Source organism: Lolium perenne, chromosome 4 (genome assembly GCF_019359855.2).
Source record: "Lolium perenne isolate Kyuss_39 chromosome 4, Kyuss_2.0, whole genome shotgun sequence".
In the NCBI taxonomy this organism is placed as follows: Eukaryota; Viridiplantae; Streptophyta; class Magnoliopsida; order Poales; family Poaceae; genus Lolium; species Lolium perenne.
The window spans coordinates 377983071-378010403 of record NC_067247.2 but is presented as its reverse complement, the minus strand read 5'-3'; the positions used below and the strand labels follow the sequence as shown (position 1 = coordinate 378010403).

Below are 27333 nucleotides of genomic sequence, written 5' to 3'. Positions count from 1 at the left end.
ATAAGGTGTCGTAAGATATTTTCCTCATCTGAAACCTAGGGAATATTATCGGTTCGAGACACATCCAAAGAGAAGTTGCCTTCGTTGGGTTGCGCCGAACAAAGCTCGATAATAATTAGTAATATACGACTTTATATGCTTATGGCCTTCAATTGTACCTTCATCAAGAAGTAGAGAACGAATAATTTTCTCCATGTGCTTGCCATTGACAGTACTATAGAAGTATCTTGTATTTGAATCTCCTTCATAAATGAATTGGGATTTAGAACATTGAAGGATGAGATGAAATGTGTTCAGCTTATACTCCCCTTTATGAATATAAAAAGTTTTGGTAGTTTAACATATTTAGGAACGGAGGTTCTAATATTTGATAGCCATTGGCTAAAATGTGTCAAATTTCAATGAGCTTAACAAAATGGAAACGATTATAAATTTTACGATTCCAGGGGATGCGGTGTCTACTAGAGATGCTCTTATCAAACTAGGTTATAATTTCTAAACTAAAAAAACAAAAATATCAACTTGAAGTGAGATGGGTAACTTACATACTACATATTGGATAACTTGCACGTTACTTCTGGGCAACTTCAATCTCGTTCCAAGAAACATGTCGAAACATATTATCGTATGATCTAGTTTCAAAGATCTCGTCGCTGCCTGGTTAAAAAATCCTTATACTTCAGCTTTTTATAAGACGGGTAAACAACTAAACATGCAAATGGCCGTACATATACCCCGTTAACAAGTTTAGTTTCTAATACGCACGTGTGCTGACATGGTGTGTGAGTTACTATGTACGTTCGTCCAAACAGAAGATGAATATTACATGAACAATTAAATACCATCCTATTTCATTAATTTGTGAAAACTTGCCTTCCAATTTACAGTAAATCTGCTTAGAATATTGTTCAGATAAAAATAAAATACAACGAACCAATTGGCAAATACTCCAGTTCATATGCTGGAAAAATATTGCGCCATGGATACAGCACAGTGAAAATGCAAACCGAAAATAGCACTTCGTATGATCCTAAGTATGGCAGGTTCATCGAAAACCAAAAGTAAAGATGACACACTGCTCCAACTGTACACCATGTTATGCAGAAGCCTGATCAGGCTGAGGAGCAGTAGAGCTGCTGCCGCTCTTGCGGGACATGCCCAAATGACCTGTCACAGTCCTCCCCATGAACTTCCCAGCTTTACCAAGGCCACTGCCCACGGCCCCAATACCAGAACCAACAAGCCCTGCGCCAGCACCGAGCCCTGAGCCCACGAGCCCAACACCCCCAGCAACGCCAGTGCCCACAAACCCAACACCTGAACCAACTAGTGATGCGGCGCCACCAAGTGCATCCATTGTGCTGCCAATTACTCCAGCCTCCTTGAGCCGCTTCCTCTCCTCTATTGCTCTCTTTTCCGACTCCAGGGCTTCCAGTTGCTCTTCCTTGGTAAATGGATGGTACGTGACCTGATGACTCAAAATATTAGATCAGTTTTTTTGCCCAGAAACCTCACTGTGTTAGTCTTCTGCAGTCAAACCAAATTCATTTACAAACATGTGTCCATGAAATAGGGACAAAAGAAGTCGGTGCTTATTTATGCATTACACATGCAATTAATTACCCATTAATTTTACATATATAACAATGACAGGTAAGATGCAGAAACAGTTTTTGCAGACAAGGGAAGATATTTCACGCCGCCCATGGGCAACAATACACCAGAATATGCCCACTGGCAACCGCACCGGGCAGATCCTAGGACAGTTATTGGGCTACCACCAAGCCATACTACATACAAGCAACTACCGATCCAAAAGCACATGTTGGTTTTATGGTAAAAGGTAATCGTAATTATGGCTGAAATACATCGGGCATCCAGCTTTGCTTATTATGACTCACAATGGAGATAACCATGCTAACACCAATCTCCAATTGTGTACGCATTAACATCTACTATAGAATTCTTTAGCTTGAAGGCAATATTGTTAAAGCAAAAATAGAATACCCACTCTAACCTTAAGATGTAATGATCCTCTATCCCCGTAGTCTTTAATTTTAAGTGAATCCAGTGACTGCATAAGCTTCAGAGTGATTTCAGAGGGAGTCTCAGGCTGAATATTGTTCACTGCTAGTTTAGCCACACCTAGCCTCTTGTCTTGCTGAAGGTTGTCTTCATCATAAACCTGCCGAAGTCAGATCATATATGTCACCCAGTACAAAAATGCTAGAAATCAGCAAATCAAATTGCAATAGTAACAGTTACCCATCTGTCCCATAATGTAAGATGTTAGTACAATCAATATAGGGGAGTATATTGCGGAAATCCAAATCAGCTCCCGGGTGCATATGAACCTATTGTTTAAGGACGGATGGAGTAAGATATGGACAACTTATGTCTAGCCGGGATGCATGAACATTTCAACGAAGTGATGCCTAAGGCACCAAGCAACGCTCCGAATCATGCCAAAGAGTGCCAATGTCTTTATTGGGTTAACAATACAAATTGCCCAAACAAAGGATGAGCGGTTGGATATGTTGTGTACTAGGGTAAGAAGTGGCTCTCAACCCTAGGGTAAGATAGGAGAGCTGATCCTCTAATTCTTGCTTGCTTTATTACTCATAGGGGTTCCTCTTTATAGAGGATTAACAATCCAATCTAAGTAACAAATCATAGATCTTATCACTAATTGGCTTAAGGCCCAAGCTAAAAGACATCTTTCTAATTTAAAGGTAAATTACCTAACATGGAGAGTGGAGATCTCGTACATACATGGCAGGGATAATACACATTAGTAGTCTAAGATAGTGCCATAGTGGCATCATGCGGTCAACTCTAAATCAGTGCATGCATACATATTTAATCCAAGAAAGAACCCCAGTTTGCACTCTCTGTGCAGATATTTTGTCCATTTCAGAATATCTAAATTTGAAGATAGACTTGTCTAGATATTGTTTGTTTGTTTAGTTCAACAGAAATGACAATACAACTGTTAAGCTTCATCTATTTCAATGTCAGAGATGGCACGTGCTAAGTTTTGGTTGCTGTCTAGGCTTTCTCAGGTTGACTTATAAAATCAAGACATCTGGGCATAAATTTGAAACTCAGAGGACTGATATACGAAGAATAAGTATAGCACCACCACAGTGTACAATCCTTATCACGATTACACCTTCCTCGAAAATTGTGATAAAAGCCTTAATGTTTCTTAAAGTGTCTACAAAAAAGCAATAGCAAATCTGCACTCCTCACTTAGATAAAGTCTTAAAACACTTATAATTAGTCAATTTATTAAATTAAATGTATCAGTTCGTAAACCATTAACCTGTTTGATAATCAAGAAAGACAGGTAATCTAGTTGCTTACATAACGCTCTATTAGACCAACGATGTAAACTCGTCATGGGTGAGGACCTGGTCCATTAGACTGGAACTCTCAGTCTCATTACAAGCCCCTTAACTATATAACTTTTAAGTATTTTTACACCAGAGTAGTGGTAGTAGAATCTTAAGTTCAGGACTTCTAGTACCGATACAATGTTTCATAAACTAGCCAGCTAAACCAAAACCTTAACTTACTGCAGGAAAGATGGACAATTTAGTCATACATCAAAGTCATCAAAACAAATATTGTCCCCTCAACTTCTCATTGATGTAAGTATATTTAGGCTGAGCAAGATAGGTTGGGCCATCCGGCCATGCATGAACATTTCAACCTACGCATCGGTGAGCCTGACTTGAACAGAACAACCACCAATCCACTATAGGTTGCTGGAGCCCCAATTTAACAGAATTGTTGCCAATGCTCACATCGATATATTTGGTTTACAGTCTACTGCAGATAGTTTTTCAGTGAGCATAGCAAAGCTTTCCTTTTTTGGAGCCTACACAAGCTGGCATTGGTTTAGTTGTTCTAGATATATTCACTTCATGTAAATAAATAACTTTTAGTTGATAGCTGGCATTTTACCTCAGTTTAGTCCATCTTCAAAAACAGAAGGAGTAAAACAACATAGAATTACCTCGAGAATGACAGATTGGGTTTCCTTGTCTTCAACAATCAGCTCAAATGTTTCATTCCATTCAGGATTTAGATTGTTACCAATGACTTTCGTTTTCACCTTGAACATCGGACGCACATACAGGGTCACATAGGGATCAGATTTACCAATCATCTCCTTGTTCTTCAGAGACGTTGCTTTTACTACAGTCAAAGAAAGTCTTCCCTCAGGTTTAAGCTCCAGCTCACTGCATAGAAAGTAAACACAGCCAAAGAGTTAAAGTCAGTAGATGCCACTGGGATCTTGCACATTATACAAGGAAGCTCCAAAAGGAATATGAAGAAAGGAATTAAACCAAGAAATTCCTTATAAGCTAGTTAACAGAATTAAACCAAGAAATTATGTTTTTGTGACGCTTTGTGTATGAGTAGAACGTTTTACCATGATGTGAAATATAAGATTGATTGCCCAAAGATTCTCTAGAGATGAAGTGCAGGACTTGGTGTCTACTAGAGAGGGTTGGACTGGAACAAAAGATGAAATGATGCTGCAAAATAGAATTTTGAAAAGCTCCATGGCAATGTCGCTCAATCTAACTTTCTGGATGGTAGCATGCTAACATATTGATTGCGCCACACACACTTGATTGTCCGATTAAAAAAATTAGACCACTTTCTTCCTATTAGTAAATTCATACAACTTGTTTGAACTGTTACATCTCCTTTTTAATGTAGTCCTTTTACTTCTGCTAATAACTGGAAGAACATATCAAATGTTTCGAAGTTCACATCCCAGGCTATGGTCTCATCTTTGTCTGTCTATCTCCTCTCTATTCTGTCTTTATCCAACCTTGGTTCATAACAGAACTATGGTTCATAAAGCACATGCCACTGCAAAATTCCCTGACATAAGCTTGCCAACGCCCACTGCAAAGAAGTTAGTTCTAGACAACTTTCTAGTTGCAATTTAATGTGCGCAAGTTTTCCAGTGGCATAACATAGACAAGTAGGAAAGCGGGGATCCGTCGACCATTGCAGCAGTAAAATGAAGAAAACTCACCTTGTATCAACATTGACACCAAGTGGAACAACAATCCTGTGTGGCCACTGGAGCATGTCATTGACAATTGAATTGACAGTATCCTAATTGAAGGGACAAGGATCATGTCAGTTCTAAACAGTTTGTTAGCAGAATTCAATGTTCAAAAATTCTCAAGTCATTACATCAATCATATCAGAAAGTCCTGGAATAGCAGTCAGGCTTCCTCCAACAGCCTTCAACGTGTACTGTATTTTTGGCTCTGGCTGAAGCACAAAGAAACCCCAGTCAAAGATTATACAGGAAATTCACATATTTGAAAATGCAAGAGGTTCCAAGCATCAGAAATGACATTTATAGAATATTTCCTAATTCTTCTTGTGATATGTTGTCAGCAGAAATATTACATCTAAAAACTGTTCAACTATAATATCTAGTTGCTTCGCTGCATGAACTTGCACTGTCTTGTGGAAATGCCACCAGTATCAAGTATCAACACATAAGATAGGTGGTATCGAAGTACCATAAAAAAAGACTGGCAGTGTCAAAACTGCCACCATCATTATGTGAGGCCACAAAATAACGTCATTTTATAAGTAGAAGTAGCTATTCTATGTTGGTTTAATTTTAAGGCCTTCCCAGGTTTGACTGACCTGATATTCTATGTTACAAATCCATTCTGAGGTCAGCTCTGGTCTAGTGTTGTATGCGGAAGAAACTAAAAGTCAATAAATGTAAGGAACGAAACAAAAAAAAAACTCTAAGTTTTAATTGTATGTCATCTTAATTACAAACCAGTCCACAGCTACCTTGTACTCTTTTTCTTCCTATCTTTTAGCCAAAAACACATGATTCTCTTGTGCAAACTAAGAACATTGTAAATAGAAAATTGCAGCTCTTGTAAAAAAAAAATGGTTAGTAGATACTTGCCTCTGCGAGGAGAGCAACAAGCACAGCAGAGATGCAGGGAATCTCTTCTGATAGTTGAAATACAACACGGACAACTGTAAAGACCTGGAGATCCTTGAGCTGAAAGACGGTTCACAGAAAATATAATTTATTGAGGGCTTAATTTTGCAAAGTTAACCGCAGTAAAAACAGACAAACAGTAAAAACCTGAATAGGCAGTGATGCAACCCGAGCATCAACAGCAAGGATTATGCTTGGATCACCACCCCAGCGGAAATCTATATCCATTATGATCTGGCCTGGCTGAAGATTTTGGATACGGATGCCTTCAAAAAAGATGACATGATGTCTTTCAGTCACACGTATCTAGTAACAGCAGCAACATGATTAAAATTTAGCTTAGCCTGGCATTAGTAAACGTGGAACATGAACTCATATCATGAAGGGGAAAAAGTTCATTAACATCACAAAGAGCCAAAATGAGAGTAATAATATTGGCACAGGCACAACTAACAAATCACATCCCAGATATGCACCATTATATAAAAACAGCATTGTTGTTTGCTCACCATAAGTAAAGAGGGACGAAACAACATTATCAATTCTGGCCTAACGCCAATAGGTCTGTCACATGGCTACGAAAATAGGCACACATCGTCGCCAAAAAAAGGCATACACACGGAGAAAGCATGCAATAGATAATAGAGAGCCCAAAAAAATATAAAATGGAACCTTCAATCTTTGGCGACACATTTCCAAGAGAGAATTTGTTGAACTTCAGAGATTTTATTCCTGGAGGTCGGTAATCATCTAGCAGTGGTTCAACAGATTCCTTAACAACTGCAGTTGCAGCCTAAAATCAAACGAGAAGTATAGTTAGTAGTACAAAGATGGAATACAGATATTAGTGTACAATATACAATGCAAAAAAGCTTCAGCGCATGGTAGTATGAGATTGTACTAAAACAAAGAAAGCTGTCAGTTTTCTTTATTAACAATCTAATCTAATGATATTTAACACTGACCACAAGCAAACGACTTAGGGCACATTTCATCACCAGGTGGAAACTGTAAGTAAAAAGTTCAATAGATTTATAATTTCTTTTGACACGGTATCTATACAAATTTGACCATTGGTCTGACCAGCATTTAAGTAGAATATCAACATTTAACAGGCTACGTTCATAAGCATTAATCAGCAACTCTAGGATGCAACAACTGAACAAAAATCAAGGGTACTCCAAATGCCAAAACCATTTTGTTATGATCAGTATAAAGTAACTAAAAAGTCCAAGCTGTTCTATTTAGAACACAAATCTCAAGCTTTTAGTGATGGAAAGTTCACAACAAAATCCACAAAACCTAAAAGAGCATGGAATGTACCCCATGAAATGCCAGGATAGGAATACCGAGAACATTAAAGAAGCAGTCTGCAATTCAACAGGTTGATGAAACAGCACACACACCAAGGGATGGAAATTGCTAAAAAAGAATATCATATTCGTCTTCACTAGCAAGCATGATTTTCCAATTGGTGGAACACTTTACCTTTTATGTTACTCTAGATTTGCTAAAACAGGGAAAGAAAATCTTACTTGGGAAACAAAAGGCCAAAGTTTGCTGAGATGCTTGTTGAGCCATTTCACCTGTTAAGACAAAAAAGAACATTGTAGGCACAATATCAATTCTAGGTCATGTTGAGAAAATGAAATAAGCATGAACAGCTTCTCATGAACCCTGTGTGTGTGTGTGTGTGTGTGTGTGTGTGTGTGGAGTCAGTCCCAGGTGGTGGGAGAGGTGTGAGAAAGGGCATGCAAGGGAAAGGAGAAGAGGCCAGTAGTGGAGTGGGAGGAAGAGGGCGCCTCGGGTGGGGGAACTGGGCAAGGGATTGAAGATGAATTGAGGGGAAGAGATCCGATGGTGCGGAAGTAGTCGAATTCAACAGCTATCGGGTGTTCAAAAGCTTCCCTGTATCAGACATTTGATGCCTAGGTAGGAGCTTCTTTAAGTAACCGAGTGTTGTTGTGTCACATACAATTCACCCAACCTATCTAAGCTCTCTCTCTGTATCATTGTCTAGTATTTCTATTCCTCAAACAAGAAAACGGTACCAGACCTAAGTCCACCAACACTTGAAGATGCTAAAATGTAAAAAAAAAAGTGGCAACTACCAACTTTTGAAGATGAATTGAGGGGAGGAGATCCAATGGTGCGGAAGTAGTCGAATTCAACAGCTATAGGGTGTTCAAAAGCTTCCCTGTATCAGCTGAGTGTTGTTGTGTCACCTACAATTCACCCAACCTATCGTATGCTCTCTGTACCATTGTCTAGCATTTATATTCCTCAAACAAGAAAATTGTACCAGACCTAAGTCCACCAACACTTGAAGATGCTAACATGTAAAAAAAAAAAGTGGCAACTACCAACTTTTCAAGACAGACTTGCAAGTACTACAGTTGACGAATCCAGTGGTCAAGAAGTAGGTGATTCTAGTTTCTCTTCAAGTTCATATGATGTACATAATAAGACTAAAATCATAGCGCTGCCGCTGGCTGACCTGCTCATACTGCGGGAAGGAAATCCACTCGGGGAAATTGTCGCCGCAAAGCTTCTTGAGGTCGTCCCTGCCGAGAGAGCCGAGGGCCTTGATATCCGCAGCCTGTAATAAGATGTTTTTTTGTTTACACAAACAAAATAAAAAACCGCAACAGCGAAACAAGCTTTGCAGTTGGTAGCACGGTCGGCAGTCCAAATGGAGTAGTAGTAGCAAGAGAATAGTAGAAGATAGCGGACCTTGGCAACGCGCTTCCTGCTCCGCTGCTGCATGACGCGGCTCCAGCCGGCCATGATGGCGACGCCGACGACCACCCCCATGAACATCCCCGAGATCAGCCCCATCGTAGCGGCCTCCGGCTACCTTGGATTCGCGCGTACCCTAGGTCCGCCCCCCTTCCTGCTGCTTCATGGAGCAGCAACAGGCAGCCGTAGGGAGAGATCTGGTCTGGCAAGGGGAAGGAGGCCGGCGAGGAGAGGTACGTTTGGCGTGCGCTCGCGGTTGCGGCTGGAGAGTGGGGATTCGATCGGGAGAGGAGGAGGAGGGGGTGCTAATTGCGTTGCGTGCGTTAGTGGAAGCTAATTAATGGCTGGCTGGCTGGCTGTTGGTTGGCTGGAGCAGTGATAGAAAGGAGTCAACTTGCTAATAGTAGAGGAAATACGATTGGTTTGATCGATCGATTACACGGGACAAAACGGCAACTATGCTATTGCAATGGCACCGTGGTCCGTGGGTGGGACGGCCGACAGCCGGCCCACGGGTGACGAATCCAAGGGTCCATGCCAAGCTGGCATTTCTCAAATAATGGTGCTGCAAAGAAACTCCCATATTGCAGTCAGTCTTTTAACTTGTTCCCCATGTCCACTTACAGTCCTGATTAATTACGGTTGGCTACCCTATTGTGCCGACGAGGCGAGCCTAAGACAGTGCGTCGCGTAGCCCCACCACCATCGCACCTCCTATCATGCATCCCGCAGCAAAAATTGCTATCGACCTCCTGTGAACCAATCCAGCTGCCCAGTTCAGTCCACACCGCCTCTCTTTTCTCCCGTGTTCCTGGGTGAACGGTGACAACGACGGCGAAGGAGCATGACGGATGTTGGGAGAAGCTGATCCACATTGGCGAACGACGTTGTCGATGCTGCCTAAGAAGTTGATCGTGGCGGTGCAGCAAGGCGATCATTTAGGTCGCTGGAGATGGCGTTTTTCGATGACCGGAAGGAGACCTAGTTCACGAGCACGGTGAGTTCGATTATGCACCTATTTAGTCGCAATTTCGATTGGTTTGTTCGAGCAGTAAGTGTTGTGCATATAATAGAGTTGGTTCTGTTGCTTTATCCTTGATGGTTTATGGTTTTATGAATGACGAAAGGGTTGAACTTTTGCAACTTTTTTTTCTTTTTCTGGGTTCAATTTGAAGGAAGTGATTGTCTTACTCACGAGGTGATTCATGGTGGTTTTTTCGTTGGGTCTACATGCAATAGAGCGTACGTAGATGACAGTGGCACAAGGGTTTGTTATGATGATTGTGACTGCGATTCTTCATTTGCATTATGGCTAGGAGATGGAACTGAGAGTTTGGGATATGAAGCAGTTGCGATGATATATGTTTATTGGTTGTTGCCAGGAATGCAGATAAATGAAGAGGCCTTCGGTTAACAATGACAACGATGCATTGAGCATGATTTCAAAGGTACAAGAGGGGCATTAGTATATGATGATGTACCTTGATCATGAGCTAGCCAATGTCTAGGATGAAAATCCAGTAGTACATTTACATGTTGTACTTAGTCTTACTAAGAAATGTGCTACTGTCGCCAAAGCCATTGTTCAGGTTAATGATGTGCAATGGATAGAAATAAGTGTTGCAGAGATAGTGCAAGGAGGAGATCAAGCAAACAAGTTGTAGTGGAAGAAGATGGGGACAGTGGCAGTGCCAATTATGAAGACTATGTTCCAGATATAGTTGACTGTGACGACGATTATAGAAGTTGGATATGATGACTTGTACCAACAATATGAAGATCTTGACATTGTCAACATAGCTCCTTCGACCATAATGTCTGACAAATAGAAAGTAAACTACGTGGCCCTTTTTATGCATATAGTTTTGTGTGTCCCGCGTGCTCTTACTTGTATGCACATGGTATCCTGTAATTTAGGTTGTCACTTGTCGAGTAGTCAATGACACATTGTAGCCTTTTATTTAGGTTGTCACTTGTCGAATAGTCGACAACCGGTGCTTAGTACTGCTATCTTATCATATCTCATATGTCATATGTTACATATTGTGCAAAATTTATCATATTGGGCTTTGTCCAACATATGTCATAGTATGATGGAAATCCCAGCTTTATTATACATATTGTGCTATAACTTCTCAAGGTTGTGCTATCAATGTTCTAATATGTCAAAGCATTGCACATAAAAGAGTTATATGTTCAAGCATTGCACATTTTATTCCATCATAATTCAAACATCATCAAACAACCAAATGCCCTTACAAATTCATCACTAGTTGAACACACACACTAAGAGGAGACACACTACCAGCCCTAACACAGTTATTACAACTTTCAGCACCAACTAATATTGTTCAAATGCCTCTAAAAATCATTGATTTCATTCCTTGTTTACCTTTCTCCTCCTCTAGCATGAGTCACTGCATATGGCATGTGCATTGAACTGCTACCTACACTTTAATCTTGCACCAGATGGAGCGTTATATTTTGCAATTCCATGTACTCCTCATATTCATCTTCTCATTTCCACATTTCACACCCACCAATAAATGCCTGAAATTCCTGTGGAAAAATTTCAACACAAAACTTTTTCGCATTTCTTTTTTTACGGGGGTGACGTTAGTGGTATAAATATAATTCATTTATTGTGATTAAGACCCAAATAAAAATTGGTTTCAGAGAGCTTCTCAAGTCGCTAAGCCTCAAAAGTCAAAAGACCCAAAAAAAAAAGATCAAGTAGAAACACAAATAGCCACTTTTGCAACAAAAGAATGAATTTGTCCAGAAAATAGGAGCCAAAAAAACATGCAGGTGTGACCCACCTAGTAACATCAAAATATTAAGCCAAATGGTGTGCATGCAGAGGATGATAAGTTTCTAACTCTAGTAGAAAATTTAGCCCAATCGGAGCAATCAAAATATCTAAGAATGTTTCTCGTGTAGGAATCTGCAGCTCCCCAATCAATCTTATCATCCAAAATAGGTAAAACACGATACTTTATTCTTGTAACTACGGAAATTAAATCTTAAAGCTATATTCTAACAAATACACAAGCTAAGAAAAAAAATGTATGGTTCCCTCAAATACGCAAAAGAGCGGTAAAACTAGAACATGGGTTTGGAATAGTAAACCTGAAATTACTTGAATGAAGAGGGGGAGGGGGCTCCCCAAGCTTGTGGTTTTGTTAGTTCTTGTCCTCTGCTCCTTTTTTCATCTCCATGATACTTTTTTGTTTTAGTATGGAAAAAATCCTTATGGTATATAATTTGCAATGGTTCCATTAGCATGAACAACACATGTTCAAGGTTGACCCAACTTCTCCATTGTGCATCCTTCTTAGTTATTAAAACTTCTAAACTAATTACTATTATAAAAAGTAGCTAAACATATTTTACAAGTTTTAAGAATCCAAAGGTCTGCTCAAACCGAATAGTATGTGAAGGCATAAGGAGCACACCACACACCATACAACAAGTAACTTCGAAGTGTAACTATTTTTATTTACATTGGTATTTTGTATATGAATAAGTAACATCAACTTCGTGGTAACCAATACATATAATGATCATAAGCTTGCATTTAAAATAAGTTCAAAATATAAAGAGGGTTCTTATTTCTTCCCATCTTGGTACGTTGCAAACGTATCTATAATTTTTGATGCTCCATGCTTGTTTTACACCAATTTCTATATGTTTTGTTTACACTTCGTGGCATTTTTATGCATTTTCTGGAACTAACCTATTAACAAAATGCCACTGTGTCAGTTCCTGTTTTCTGTTGTTTTTGTATTTCAGAAAAGTTGTTCTGAAAATATTATCGGAATTGGACGAAAACAAAAGCTGAAGTTCCCATTTTGTTGTCGTGAAGACGGAGTCCAAAGGGGAGACGGAGAAGAGCCAAGAGGTGTCCACATTTCCCTAGAAGCATTAACTAGCAAATCTTTTTGCACTTCAGTGAGCCAAGCAATTTGAGTTTTAACCATATGGAAATTATTAACAAGCATCTTAACATCATTAGAGGTTCTTTCCACAATATCATGCAAATTATTGATAGCTCTACAATTTTCCATTAGGTGATTTTACACTCTCTTATTAAAATTATCTTGCTTAACAATATAATTATCAAATTCATCTAAGCATTGATCAGGAGGTTTAGAGTAGGGGATATCTCTACTATCAAAACGTTGGAGAGATTGTACCTCAATAGTGGAAGAATGAGGGATTGGCTTACATAATTCTTCTATAGGTGGTAGATTCTTCACATCTTCAGATTTAATGCCCTTCTCCTTAAGAGATTTCTTGGCTTACCTCATCACTTCATCATTTAATTCAATCATTCCCCTTTTCTTCGGTGTTGGTGTTGGCTCCGGTGTAGTCCAATCATCATAATTTTTGCTTATTTTGGCAAATAATTCCGCGGCTTCGGCAGGAGTTCTTTTCCTGAAAACACTACCAGCACAACTATCCAGGTATGTCCTAGATTCAACAGTTAGTCCATTATAGAATATATCAAGGAGTTCATTTTTAGCTAATGGATGTTTAGGTAGTGCTCTAAATAAAGAACAAAATCTTGTCCGAGATTCACACAATTTCTCTCCTTCTACCCACAAAGTCAAACATTTTCTGCAAAGCAACATGTTGAGCACTAGCAGGGAAATATTTATGAAAGAAGGCATTAACCAAACCAGTAGGACTATCAATAGATCTAGGAGACAAATTATCATACCAAATTTTAGCTGCTCCTTTCAGAGAGAAAGGGAAAATTTTAGTGACAAAGTAAGTGTGTATCTTAATATCATCGGAGAATAAATTGCTCAAAGTAGAGAGTTCATTCATATGTTTCATAGCACTCATTTTCAGTACCACGTGAAGGTTCTTTCTCAACAATAGATATGTAAGATAAATCCAGAGATAAATCATAATCCTTATCTCTAATGTTTATGGGAGATGTGGCAAACTTAGCAGCAGGAGACAAATTATATCTAACAACTCGTCTTGCAAGAAGACTTTTACTAGCATTTGCATGTCTAGTAGCATGACATTCTTCAATGAAGTCATCATCAAGTTCAATATAAGTTTCACCAAGATCATAACTAGGATCCCCTCTAGCTTCAGGTGAACTCTAACAGGTGTAATAGTATTTTCAACATTTTCAATTTGTTTAGATCTAGCAACTGTAGTATCTAGGAAAGGAACTAACGAACCACTCTTATCAAGCACAGTAGAAGCATCATCAAAATCATCAGGAGCATTATCAGATTCAGCAGAAGTAGCAGCATGTGGTGGAGTAAGAAGCTTACTCATAACAGATGGTGAATCAAGAGCAACAGAGGTGTTCAGAGTTGTACCTCTTCTTGTAGTGGATGGCAATATAGGGAACTTCGATTCAGGAGCTTTCCCCATAATAAATAAATTACAGCGAACAATATCACCATCAAGTGGGCTTGTAAATAAAGCAATGCTCCCCGGCAACGATGCCAAAAAATAGTCTTTATGACCCACAAGTATAGGGGATCGCAACAGTTTTCGAGTTAAGTAAAACCAAGTTTATTGATTCGACACAAGTGGAGCCAAAGAATATTTATAAGCTTTAATAGTTAAGTTGTCAATTCAGCTGCACCTAGAAATAGGCTTGCTCCCAACAGTTTATCAGTAGTAACAGTTTTATAGTAGTGGTATTAGTGAAGTATAGCAGTAATGAAATGAAAACAACAGTAGTGATGATTGCAGTAGACATCAGGATAAAAAAATAGTGTAGGCACAGGGATGGATGAACGGGTGTTGCATGAATGAGATAGTTTATATAATAGCCAGACGTGGACATTGCAAGTAATAATGATAAAAGCATCCTACTATAATATAACCATAGGCGTGTGTTCCTATTTAGTCGTGCGTGCTCGCAATGAGAAACTTGCACGACATCTTTTGTCCTACCGGCCTCAAGGAAAACTATTGTTAATTAAGGTACTCCTTTTAATAGAGTACCGGAGCAAAGGATTAACACTCCGTGAACACACGTGATCCTCACATCATAGCCATCCCTTCTGGTTATCCCAATTTCTGTCACTTTGGGGCCTCGGGTTCCGGACAACTATATGTGTATACAACTTGCAGGTATGATAAAAAACAATAATTATCATCATGAATCAATAACATGTTCAGATCTGAGATCATGCCAGTCGGGCCCAAAGTGACAAGCATTAAGCATAACAAGTTACAACAATGTCAAAAATACTAACAGCGGATACTAGGCACTATGCCCATAACAATCTTATAGCTATTACATCAACAATCTCATCCAATTCCTACCATCCCCTACAACCTACAGCGGGGAATTACTCACACATGGATGGGGAATCATGGATGGTTGATGGAGAGGCGTCAGTGATGGCGATGGCGATGATCTCCTCCAATTCCTCGTCCCGGCAGGGTGCCAGAACGGAGTTTTTAGTCCCGGATTGGGGTTTCTGGTGGCGTGATACGTCTCAAATGTATCTATAATTTCTTATGTTCCATGCTAGTTTAATGACAATACTCACATGTTTTATATACACTTTATATCATTTTGATGCATTTTCCGGCACTAACCTATTAACAAGATGCCGAAGCGCCAGTTCCTGTTTTCTGCTGTTTTTAGTTTCAGAAATCCTACACAGGAAATATTCTCGGAATTGGACGAAACAAAAGCCCACGGTCTTATTTTACACGGATCCTTCCAGAAGTCCGAAGAGGAGATGAAGAGGGGCGACGAGGCGGCCACACCCTAGGGGGGCGCGGCCCCACCCCTGGCCGCGCCGCCCTATGGGGTGGGCCCCTCGAGCGTCCCCCGACTCTGCCCCTTCGCCTATATATTCTCTCCGTCGCGAAAACCCTAGTACCGAGAGCCACGATACGAGAAAAGTTCCAGAGACGCCGCCGCCAATCCCATCTCGGGGGATTCAGGAGATCGCCTCCGGCACCCTGCCGGAGAGGGGAATCATCACCGGGAGGCTCTACATCACCATGCCCGTCTCCGGACTGATGCGTGAGTAGTTCATCATTGGACTATGGGTCCATAGCAGTAGCTAGATGGTTGTCTTCTCCTCTTGTGCTATCATGTTTAGATCTTGTGAGCTGCCTATCATGATCAAGATCATCTTATTGTAATGCTACATGTTGTGTTTGTTGGGATCCGATGAATATGGAATACTATGTCAAGTTGATTATTGATCTATCATATATGTGTTGTTTATGATCTTGCATGCTCTCCGTTGCTAGTAGAGGCTCTGGCCAAGTTGATACTTGTGACTCCAAGAGGGAGTATTTATGCTCGATAGTGGGTTCATGCCTCCATTGAATCTGGGATAGTGACAGAAAGTTCTAAGGTTATGGATGTGCTGTTGCCACTAGGGATAAAACATCAATGTTTTGTCTAAGGATATTTGTATTGTTTACATTACGCATAGTACTTAATGCAATTGTCTGTTGTTTGCAACTTAATACTCGAAGGGGTGCGGATGCTAACCCGAAGGTGGACTTTTTAGGCATAGATGCATGTTGGATAGCGGTCTATGTTCCTTGTCGTAATGCCCTAAGTAAATCTCATATTAGTCATCATGATATGTATGTCCATTGTTATGCCCTCTCTATTTGTCAATTGGCCAACTGTAATTTGTTCACCCAACATGCTATTTATCTTATTGGAGAGACACCACTAGTGAATTGTGGACCCCGGTCCATTCTTTTACATCTGAAATACAATCTACTACAATCATTGTTCTCTGCTGTTCTTTGCAAACAAACATCATTCTCCACACCATACGTTTAATCCTTTGTTTACAGCAAGCCGATGAGATTGACAACCTCACCGTTAAGTTGTGCAGGTTCCACGTTGGCGCCGGAATCTCTGGTGTTGCGCCGCACTACACTCCTCCACCAACAACCTTCACGTGGCTGATACGTCTCCAACGTATCGATAATTTCTTATGTTCCATGCTACTTTATTGATGATACCTACATGTTTTATACATACTTTATGTCATATTTATGCATTTTCCGGCACTAACCTATTAACAAGATGCCGAAGAGCCAGTTGCTGTTTTCTGCTGTTTTTGGTTTCAGATATCCTAGTAAGGAAATATTCTCGGAATTGGACGAAATCAACGCCCAGGATCTTATTTTTCCACGAAGCTTCCAGAACACCGGGGGAGATACGAAGTGGGGCGACGAGGCGACGCCACACTAGGGCGGCGCGGCCCAGGCCCTGGCCGCGCCGGCCTACTGTGTGGGCCCCTCGCGTCGCCCCTAAACCTACCTCTTTGCCTATAAGAAGCCTTCGTCGATAATAGTTCCAGTACCGAGAGCCACGATACGGAAAACCTTCCAGAGACGTCGCCGCCGCCAATCCCATCTCGGGGGATTCAGGAGATCGCCTCTGGCACCCTGCCGGAGAGGGGAGTCATCTCCCGGAGGACTCTTCACCGCCATGGTCGCCTCCGGAGTGATGTGTGAGTAGTTCACCCCTGGACTATGGGTCCATAGCAGTAGCTAGATGGTCGTCTTCTCCTAATTGTGCTATCATTGTTGGATCTTGTGAGCTGCCTAACATGATCAAGATCATCTATCTGTAATGCTATATGTTGCGTTTGTTGGGATCCGATGAATAGTGAATGCTATGTTATGTTGATTATCAATATATCATCTATGTGTTGTTTATGATCTTGCATGCTCTCCGTTGCTAGTAGAGGCTCTGGCCAAGTTTTTGCTTGTAACTCCAAGAGGGAGTATTTATGCTCGATAGTGGGTTCATGGCCTCCATTAAATCTGGGACAGTGACAGAAAGTTCTAAGATTGTGGATGTGCTGTTGCCACTAGGGATAAAACATCAATGCTATGTCTAAGGATATATTTATTGATTACATTACGCACCATACTTAATGCAATTGTCTGTTGTTTGCAACTTAATACTGGAGGGGGTTCGGATGATAACCTGAAGGTGGACTTTTTAGGCATAGATGCATGCTGGATAGCGGTCTATGTACTTTGTCGTAATGCCCAATTAAATCTCACACTACTCATCATAACATGTATGTGCATGGTCATGCCCTCTTTATTTGTCAATTGCCCAACTGTAATTTGTTCACCCAACATGCTTATTCTTATGGGAGAGACACCTCTAGTGAACTGTGGACCCCGGTCCATTCTTTTACATCGAATACAATCTACTGCAATACTCGTTCTACTGTTCTCTGCAAACATCATCATCCACACTATACATCTAATCCTTTGTTACAGCAAACCGGTGAGATTGACAACCTCACTGTTACGTTGGGACAAAGTACTTTGGTTGTGTTGTGCAGGCTCCACGTTGGCGCTGGAATCACTGGTGTTGCGCCGCACTACACTCCGCCGCCATCAACCTTCTACGTGCTTCTTGGCTCCTACTGGTTCGATAAACCTTGGTTTCTTACTGAGGGAAAACTTGCCGTTGTACGCATCACACCTTCCTCTTGGGGTTCCCAACGGGCACGTAAGCTGCGCGCCAGCATCAAGATTTTTCTGGCGCCGTTGCCGGGGAGATCAAGACACGCTGCAAGGGGAGTCTCCACTTCCAATCTCTTTACTTTGTTTTTGTCTTGCTTTATTTTATTTACTACTTTGTTTGTTGCATTATATCAAAACACAAAAAAAATTAGTTGCCAGCTTTACTTTATTTACTGTCTTGTTTGCAATCTCCATATTAAAAACACAAAAAATTAGTTACTTGCATTTACTTTATCTAGTTTGTTTTATTTACTATTGCTGAAATGGGTACTCCTGAAAATAGTAAGTTGTGTGACTTCACAACCACAAATAATAATGATTTCTTATGCACACCTATTGCTCCACCTGCTACTACAGCAGAATTCTTTGAAATTAAACCTGCTTTACTGAATCTTGTTATGAGAGAGCAATTTTCTGGTGTTAGTTCTGATGATGCTGCTGCCCATCTCAATAATTTTGTTGAACTATGTGAAATGCAAAAGTATAAGGATGTAGATGGTGACATTATAAAATTAAAATTGTTTCCTTTCTCATTAAGAGGAAGAGCTAAAAATTGGTTGCTATCTCTGCCTAAGAATAGTATTGATTCATGGACTAAATGCAAGGATGCTTTTATTGGTAGATATTATCCTCTTGCTAAAATTATATCTTTGAGAAGTAGCATAATGAATTTTAAACAATTGCATAATGAGCATGTTGCCCAAGCATGGGAAAGAATGAAATCTTTGGTTAAAAATTGCCCAACCCATGGACTGACTACTTGGATGATCATCCAAACCTTTTATGCAGGACTGAATTATTCTTCGCGGAACTTATTGGATTCAGCTGCTGGAGGTACCTTTATGTCCATCACTCTAGGCGACGCAACAAAGCTTCTTGATAATATGATGATTAATTACTCTGAATGGCACACAGAAAGAGCTCCACAAGGTAAGAAGGTAAATTCTGTCGAAGAAACCTCTTCCTTGAGTGATAAGATTGATGCTATTATGTCTATGCTTGTGAATGGTAGGACAAATGTTGATCCTAATAATGTTCCTTTAGCTTCATTGGTTGCCTAAGAAGAACATGTTGATGTGAACTTCATTAAAAATAATAATTTCAACAACAATGCTTATCAGAACAATTCTAGTAACAACTATAGGCCATATCCTTATAATAATGGTAACGGTTATGGTAATTCTTATGGGAATTCTTACAACAATAATAGGAATACACCCCCTGTACTTGAAGCCATGCTTAAAGAATTTATTAGTACACAAACTACTTTTAACAAATCTGTTGAAGAAAAGCTTGGGAAAATTGATATACTTGCTTCTAAAGTCGATAGTCTTGCTGCTGATGTTGATCTTTTGAAATCGAAAGTTATGCCTAATGAAAATAAAGATATTAAGTCATTTGCTACAGCAAACGCCATCCAAGTTAGAATTAATGAGAATATAAGATTGATGGCCGAATTGCGTGCTAGGTGGGAGAAAGAAGAAAATGCTAAAGATAACAATGTAGCTAAAGTTTGGACTATTACCACCACTAGTAATGCTAATGCTTCACATGTTGCTGCACCTCCTACTATTAATGGTAAAATAATTGGTGTTGGCAATGTTGCCACTTCTAATGCAAAGCGTGAAAAACTGCTGAAATCGCTAAAATCATTTAAATCAGTGATAAAACTGCTGAAATTTTTTCTAATGTTGGGGATAATGATCCCATTGCTTTAGATAATAATGGTTTAGATTTTGATGATTGCCATATCTCTGAAGTTATAAAGTTCTTACAAAAACTTGCTAAAAGTCCTAATGCTAGTGCTATAAATTTGGCCTTTACGAAACATATTACTGCTCTCATGAAAGCTAGAGAAGAGAAATTAAATCGTGAAGCTTCTATTCCTAGGAAGTTAGAGGATGGTTGGGAGCCCATCATTAAGATGAAGGTCAATGACTTTGATTGTAATGCTTTATGTGATCTTGGTGCAAGTATTTCCGTTATGCCTAAGAAAATCTATAATATGCTTGACTTGCCACCATTGAAAGATTGTTATTTGGATGTTAATCTTGCTGATAATTCTACAAAGAAACCTTTGGGAAGGGTTGATAATGTTCGCATTACGGTTAACAATAACCTTGTCTCCGTTGATTTTGTTGTCTTGGATATTGAATGCAATGCATCTTGTCCCATTATATTGGGAAGACCTTTTCTTCGAACTGTTGGTGCTATTATTAATATGAAGAAAGGTAATATTAAATATCAATTTCCTCTCAAGAAAGGTATGGAACACTTCCCTAGAAAGAGAATGAAGTTACCTTTTGATTCTATCATTAGAACAAATTATGATGTCGATGCTTCATCTCTTGATAATACTTGATACACACTTTCTGCGCCTAGCTGAAAGGCGTTAAAGAAAAGCGCTTATGGGAGACAACCCATGATTTTACTACAGCACTTTTGTTTTATATTTGAGTCTTGGAAGTTTTTAATACTGTAGCAACCTCTCCTTATCTTAATTTTGTTGCATTGTTGTGCCAAGTAAAGTCTTTGATACTAAGGTTCATACTAGATTTGGATTACTGCGCAGAAACAGATTTCTTGCTGTCACGAATCTGGGCTGAATTCTCTGTAGGTAATTCAGAAAATTCTGCCAATTTACTTGAGTGATCCTCAGATATGTACGCAACTTTCATTCAATTTGAGCATTTTCATTTGAGTAAGTCTGGTGCCACTTAGAAATTCGTCTTTACGGACTGTTCTGTTTTGACAGATTCTGCCTTTTATTTCACATTGCCTGTTTTGCTATGCTTGATGGATTTCTTTGTTCCATTAACTTTCAGTAGCTTTGTGCAATGTCCAGAAGTGTTAAGAATGATTATGTCACCTCTGAACATGTGAATTTTGATTATGCACTAACCCTCTAATAAGTTGTTTTGAGTTTGTTGTGGAGGAAGTTTTCAAGGATCAAGAGAGGGGGATGATACAATATGATCAAGGAGAGTGAAAGCTCTAAGCTTGGGGATGCCCCGGTGGTTCATCCCTGCATATTTCAAGAAGACTCAAGCATCTAAGCTTGGGGATGCCCAAGGCATCCCCTTCTTCATCGACAACATTATCAGGTTCCTCTAGTGAAACTATAATTTTATTCCATCACATCTTATGTGCTTTACTTGGAGCGTCTGTTTGTTTTTGTTTTTGTTTTGTTTGAATAAAGTTGGATCCTAGCATTCATTGTGTGGGAGAGAGACACGCTCCGCTGCATATGGACAAATATGTCCTTAGGCTTTACTCATAATGTTCATGGGGAAGGTTGAACCTCTTCGTTAATTGTTATATGGTTGGAAACGGGAAATGCCACATGTGGTAATTGGTAGAATGTCTTGAATAATTTGATACTTGGCAATTTTTGTGCTCATAAGGATCATGTTTAAGCTCTTGCATCATATACTTTGCACCTATTAGTGAATAAATACATAGAGCTTGTTGAAATTTGGTTTACATGATTGGTCTCTCTAAAGTCTAGATATTTTCTAGTAAGGGTTTGAGCAACAAGGATGACAGTGTAGAGTCTTATAATGCTTGCAATATTTTTTTATGTGAGTTTTGCTGTACCGGTTCATACTTGTGTTTGCTTCAAATAACCTTGCTAGCCTAAGCCTTGTATTGAGAGGGATTACTTCTCGTGCATCCAAATCCTTGAGCCAATAACTATGCCATTTGTGTCCACCATACCTACCTACTACATGGTATTTCTCCGCCATTCCAAAGTAAATTGCTTGAGTGCTACCTTTAAATTTCTATTCTTTGTATTTGCAATATATAGCTCATGGGACAAATAGCCTAAAAACTATTGTGGTATTGAATATGTACTTATGTATTTTATTTCTTATTAAGTTGCTTGTTGTGCGATAACCATGTTCCTGGGGACGCCATCAACTACCTTTGTTGAATATCATGTGAGTTGCTATGCATGTTCGCCTTGTCTGAAGTAAGGGCGATTTACCATGAGTTGAATGGTTTGAGCATGCATATTGTTAGAGAAGAACATTGGGCCGCTAACTAAAGCCATGATCCATGGTGGAAGTTTCAGTTTTGGACAACAATCCTCAATCTCTTATGAGAATATTAATTGTTGTTGAATGCTTAAGCATTAAAGAGGAGTCCATTATCTGTTGTCTATGTTGTCCCGGTATGGATGTCTAAGTTGAGAATAATCAAAAGCGAGAAATCCAATGCGAGCTTTCTCCTTAGACCTTTGTACAGGCGGCATAGAGGTACCCCTTTGTGATACTTGGTTAAAACATATGTATTGCGGTGATAATCCAGGTAATCCGAGCTAATTAGGACAAGGTTAAAATTTTCAGCTCCTTACTTTTCAAACGGATTTGAACTTCAAGTTTCACGGAGACAAGATGATTTTGTACTAATTGAAACCATTGCTCTTTGAATCATCAATGTGAGGTTTACTAAAAGTTTGCATTAGGACTTAATCATATCTTGATTCTTTAACAATACGGTACCAGTCCGTAAAGTTACTTGTCAGACTTAACAGTATTTCTATCTCAATTACAAGACTAGCGCATGGTAGAAAACGGATGCCAATTCTACAAACTTTAATTCAAAATACTATTCAGACTATGTTCATGATAATTAGTTCATGTTTTAATCTAATTACTAATGAACTCCCACTTAATACAACATCCCTCATGGTTGTTAAGTGGCACACGATCCATATCCACTACACCAAAACCGATCATCACGTGAGATGATGTAGCTTCAATGGTGAACATCAACATGTTGATCATATCATCCATATGACTCGTGTTCAACCTTTCGGTTTCCTGTGTCCCGAGGCCATGTATGTACATGCTAGGCTCGCCAAGCAAACCCAAGTATTCCGCGTGTGCAAACATGGCTTACACCCGTTGTATGTGAACGTAGAATCTATCACATCCGATCATCACGAGATGCTTCAAAACGACGAACTGTAGCAACTGTGCATACGAGGGGAGAACACTTTATTATCTTGATATTAATGTGAGGGATCATCTTATAATGCTACCGTCGCGATCTAAGCAAGATAAGATGCATAAAGGATTAACATCACATGCAATTCATAATATGTGATATGATATGGCCTTTCTTCTTGTGCTTTTGATCTCCATCTCCAAAGCACACGAGCATGATCTCCATCATCACCAGCATTGCACCAAGGTCCATGGCACCGCTTCATGGTTGTCCATCACTTATAGCTACTATAACAACTACTTGAAATAAAGCTATTACATGAAGAATAGACACGCAGGTCTTAACAAATTTAAAGACAACCATTAGGCTCTGCCGGTTGCCATAATACAATAATGAACATCTCATACATCAAATATAATCATCATCACATCATGGCCATATCACATCACCAAACCCTGCAAAAACAAGTTAGACGCCTCTAATTTGGTTTGCATATTTTACGTGGTTTAGGGTTTTCGAGTAAGATCCAATCTACCTACGAACATGAACCACAACGGTGATACTAGTGTTGACAATAGAAAGTGCAAATTGGAATCTTCACTATGGTGGGAGAGACAGACACCCGCAAAGCCACTTATGCAATACAAGTTGCATGTCAAGCGTGGAGCAAGTCTCATGAGACGCGGTCATGTAAAGTTAGCCCGGGCCGCTTCATCCCACCATCCCGCAAGATGCAAAGTACACAAACTAAAGCAACAAAAGCATCAACGCCCACAAAAACATTGTGTTCTACTCGTGCAACAGATCTATGCATAGACATGGCTCTGATACCACTGATGGAGTTCGTAGCATAGAAAACAAAAAATTTCCTACCGCAAGACGAATAAATCCAAGATCTAATCTATGGAACACCCAAGATCTAATCTACAAGATCGGAGCAACGAGATTGATACGATACTAACCCTTGAAGATTTCCAAAGCCTACGAGATCAGATCTCGTTGTTGATGTAGACGATCATCCCAGTCTTTGCAATCCGGCAAGACTTCCGTACTCGGTCGTGCGTACGGTGTCGATGAAGCCCATCCTCTCACCGTTCCAGCAGGCAGCGGAGGTGTGGTAGATCCCCTCGGAATCCCAGCAGCACGACGGCGTGGTGGTGGAGGTGGAGGAGAAATTCCTGCAGGGCTTCGCCAAGCCTGCGCAGGAAGAAGGAGGAGGGAGAGAGGGGCGGCTAGGGCTTGGGGAAATGATGTGCTGCGCCCCAGCCCTCCCCTCCCTCTTATATAGGCGTGGGGGGGCTGCCTTGGCCCCTCCTCCAAGCCTTTGGGTCGGCCAAAACAAGGGGGGGAACTTCCCCCCCCCCCAAGTTAAGTCCCTATTTTCAAGGGATTTGATCTTATCCACTTGGTACAGCCACATGGGCCTTGGGGGGGCTGGTGTGCATGGCCCATGTGGGCCTATGCGACCCCTCCGGTCCATGTTGGTCGTCCGGGATAGGTGGGCCCCACTATGGTACCCTCCGAACCTTCTAGAACCTCCGGTACAATACCGAAAAATCCCGAACTTTTCCTAACCCTGAAAATGACTTCCCATATATGAATCTTATTCTCCGGACCATTCCGGACCTCCTCGTGATGTCCCTGGATCTCATCCGAGACTCCGAACAAACTTCGGTCTCCATCTCATATTCCGAATCTACTTATGCGACATCGAACCTTAAAGCGCGTCACCCTACGGTTCGCGAACTATGCAGACATGGTCGAGACTCCTCTCCGAGCAATAACCAATAGCGGGATCTGGAGATCCATAATGGCTCCCACATATTCAACGATGACTTAGTGATCGATTGAACCATTTACATACGATGTCGATTCCCTTTGTCTCGCGATATTTTACTTGTGCGAGGTTCGATCATCGGTATCTCCATACCTTGTTCAACCTCGTTACCGACAAGTACTCTTTACTCGTACCGTGGTATGTCATCTCTTATGATCCAATCATATGCTTGCAAGCTAATCAGACGACATTCCACCGAGAGGGCCCAGAGTATATCTATCCGTCATCAGGATGGACAAATCCCACTATTGATCCATATGCCTCAACTCACACTTTCCAAATACTTAATCCCATCTTTATAACCACCCATTTACGCAATGGCATTTGATGTAATCAAAGTACCCTTCCGGTGTAAGTGATTTACATGATCTCATGGTCGAAGGACTTAGGCAACTATGTATCGAAAGCTTATAGCAAATGAAACTTAATGACTTGATCTTATGCTACGCTCATTTGGGTGTGTGTCCATTATATCATTCACCTAATGACATAACCTTGTTATTAATAACATCCAATGTTCATGATCACGAAACCATGATCATCCATTAATCAACAAGCTAGTTATACAAGAGGCTTACTAGGGACTCCTTGTTGTTTACATAACACACATGTACCAATGTTTCGGTTGATACAATTATAGCATGGGATGTAAACATTTATCATGAACACTAAGATATAACAATAACTAATTTATTATTGCCTCTTGGGCATATCTCCAACAGTCTCCCACTCCTGATGGGGTTCGTAGCATAGAAAACAAAAAATTTCCTACCGCAAGACGAATAAATCCAAGATCTAATCTATGGAACACCCAAGATCTAATCTACAAGATCGGAGCAACGAGATTGATACGATACTAACCCTTGAAGATTTCCAAAGCCTACGAGATCAGATCTCGTTGTTGATGTAGATGATCGTCCCCAGTGCTGCAATCCGGCAGCACTTCCGTACTCGGTCGTGCGTACGGTGTCGATGAAGCCCATCCTCTCCCCGTTCCAGCGGGCAGCGGAGGTGTGGTAGATCCCCTCGGAATCCCAGCAGCACGACGGCGTGGTGGTGGAGGTGGAGGAGAAATTCCTGCAGGGCTTCGCCAAGCCTGCGCAGGAAGAAGGAGGAGGGAGAGAGGGGCGGCTAGGGCTTGGGGAAATGATGTGCTGCGCCCCAGCCCTCCCCTCCCTCTTATATAGGCGTGGGGGGGCTGCCTTGGCTCCTCCTCCAAGCCTTTGGGTCGGCCAAAACAAGGGGGGGGGGGAACTTCCCCCCCAAGTTAAGTCCCTATTTTCAAGGGATATGATCTTATCCACTTGGTACAGCCACATGGGCCTTGGGGGGGCTGGTGTGCATGGCCCATGTGGGCCTATGCGACCCCTCCGGTCCATGTTGGTCGTCCGGGATAGGTGGGCCCCACTATGGTACCCTCCGGAACCTTCTAGAACCTCCGGTACAATACCGAAAAATCCTGAACTTTTCCGGTAACCCTGAAAATGACTTCCCATATATGAATCTTATTCTCCGGACCATTCCGGACCTCCTCGTGATGTCCTGGATCTCATCCGAGACTCCGAACAAACTTCGGTCTCCATCTCATATTCCGAATCTACTTATGCGACATCGAACCTTAAGCGCGTCACCCTACGGTTCGCGAACTATGCAGACATGGTCGAGACTCCTCTCCGAGCAATAACCAATAGCGGGATCTGGAGATCCATAATGGCTCCCACATATTCAACGATGACTTAGTGATCGATTGAACCATTTACATACGATGTCGATTCCCTTTGTCTCGCGATATTTTACTTGTCCGAGGTTCGATCATCGGTATCTCCATACCTTGTTCAACCTCGTTACCGACAAGTACTCTTTACTCGTACCGTGGTATGTCATCTCTTATGATCCAATCATATGCTTGCAAGCTAATCAGACGACATTCCACCGAGAGGGCCCAGAGTATATCTATCCGTCATCAGGATGGACAAATCCCACTATTGATCCATATGCCTCAACTCACACTTTCCAAATACTTAATCCCATCTTTATAACCACCCATTTACGCAATGGCGTTTGATGTAATCAAAGTACCCTTCCGGTGTAAGTGATTTACATGATCTCATGGTCGAAGGACTTAGGCAACTATGTATCAAAAGCTTATAGCAAATGAAACTTAATGACTTGATCTTATGCTACGCTCATTTGGGTGTGTGTCCATTATATCATTCACCTAATGACATAACCTTGTTATTAATAACATCCAATGTTCATGATCACGAAACCATGATCA

At 40.7% G+C, this 27333-nt stretch overlaps 1 protein-coding gene across 1 annotated transcript; it reads right to left on the bottom strand.

Annotated features, from left to right (window-relative positions):
• Positions 1–827: 827 nt before the first annotated feature.
• LOC127297170 (calcium-dependent lipid-binding protein) lies at positions 828–9116 on the bottom strand. The gene is made up of 11 exons (XM_051327467.2): positions 8741–9116; positions 8505–8606; positions 7543–7593; positions 6680–6800; positions 6155–6273; positions 5965–6067; positions 5224–5300; positions 5060–5142; positions 4022–4247; positions 2018–2185; positions 828–1468 (listed from the first exon to the last, which is right to left on the bottom strand). The coding sequence occupies exons 1-11, from the start codon at positions 8843–8845 to the stop codon at positions 1097–1099; spliced, it is 1527 nt and encodes a 508-aa protein (XP_051183427.1). The 5' UTR covers positions 8846–9116; the 3' UTR covers positions 828–1096.
• Positions 9117–27333: the final 18217 nt, after the last annotated feature.

What these genes read in the sequence shown, in the direction of transcription:
- LOC127297170 (XM_051327467.2), bottom strand. Translation starts at nt 8,845, where the DNA reads ATGGGGCTGATCTCGGGGATGTTCATGGGGGTGGTCGTCGGCGTCGCC. An exon ending in TGCTCTCCTCGCAGAGGCAA is followed by an intron (nt 5,301 to 5,964) that starts GTATCTACTAAC and finishes TGCTTCAGCCAG; the next exon opens with AGCCAAAAATACAGTACACG. An exon ending in GGTGTCAATGTTGATACAAG is followed by an intron (nt 4,248 to 5,059) that starts GTGAGTTTTCTT and finishes CTTTCTATGCAG; the next exon opens with TGAGCTGGAGCTTAAACCTG.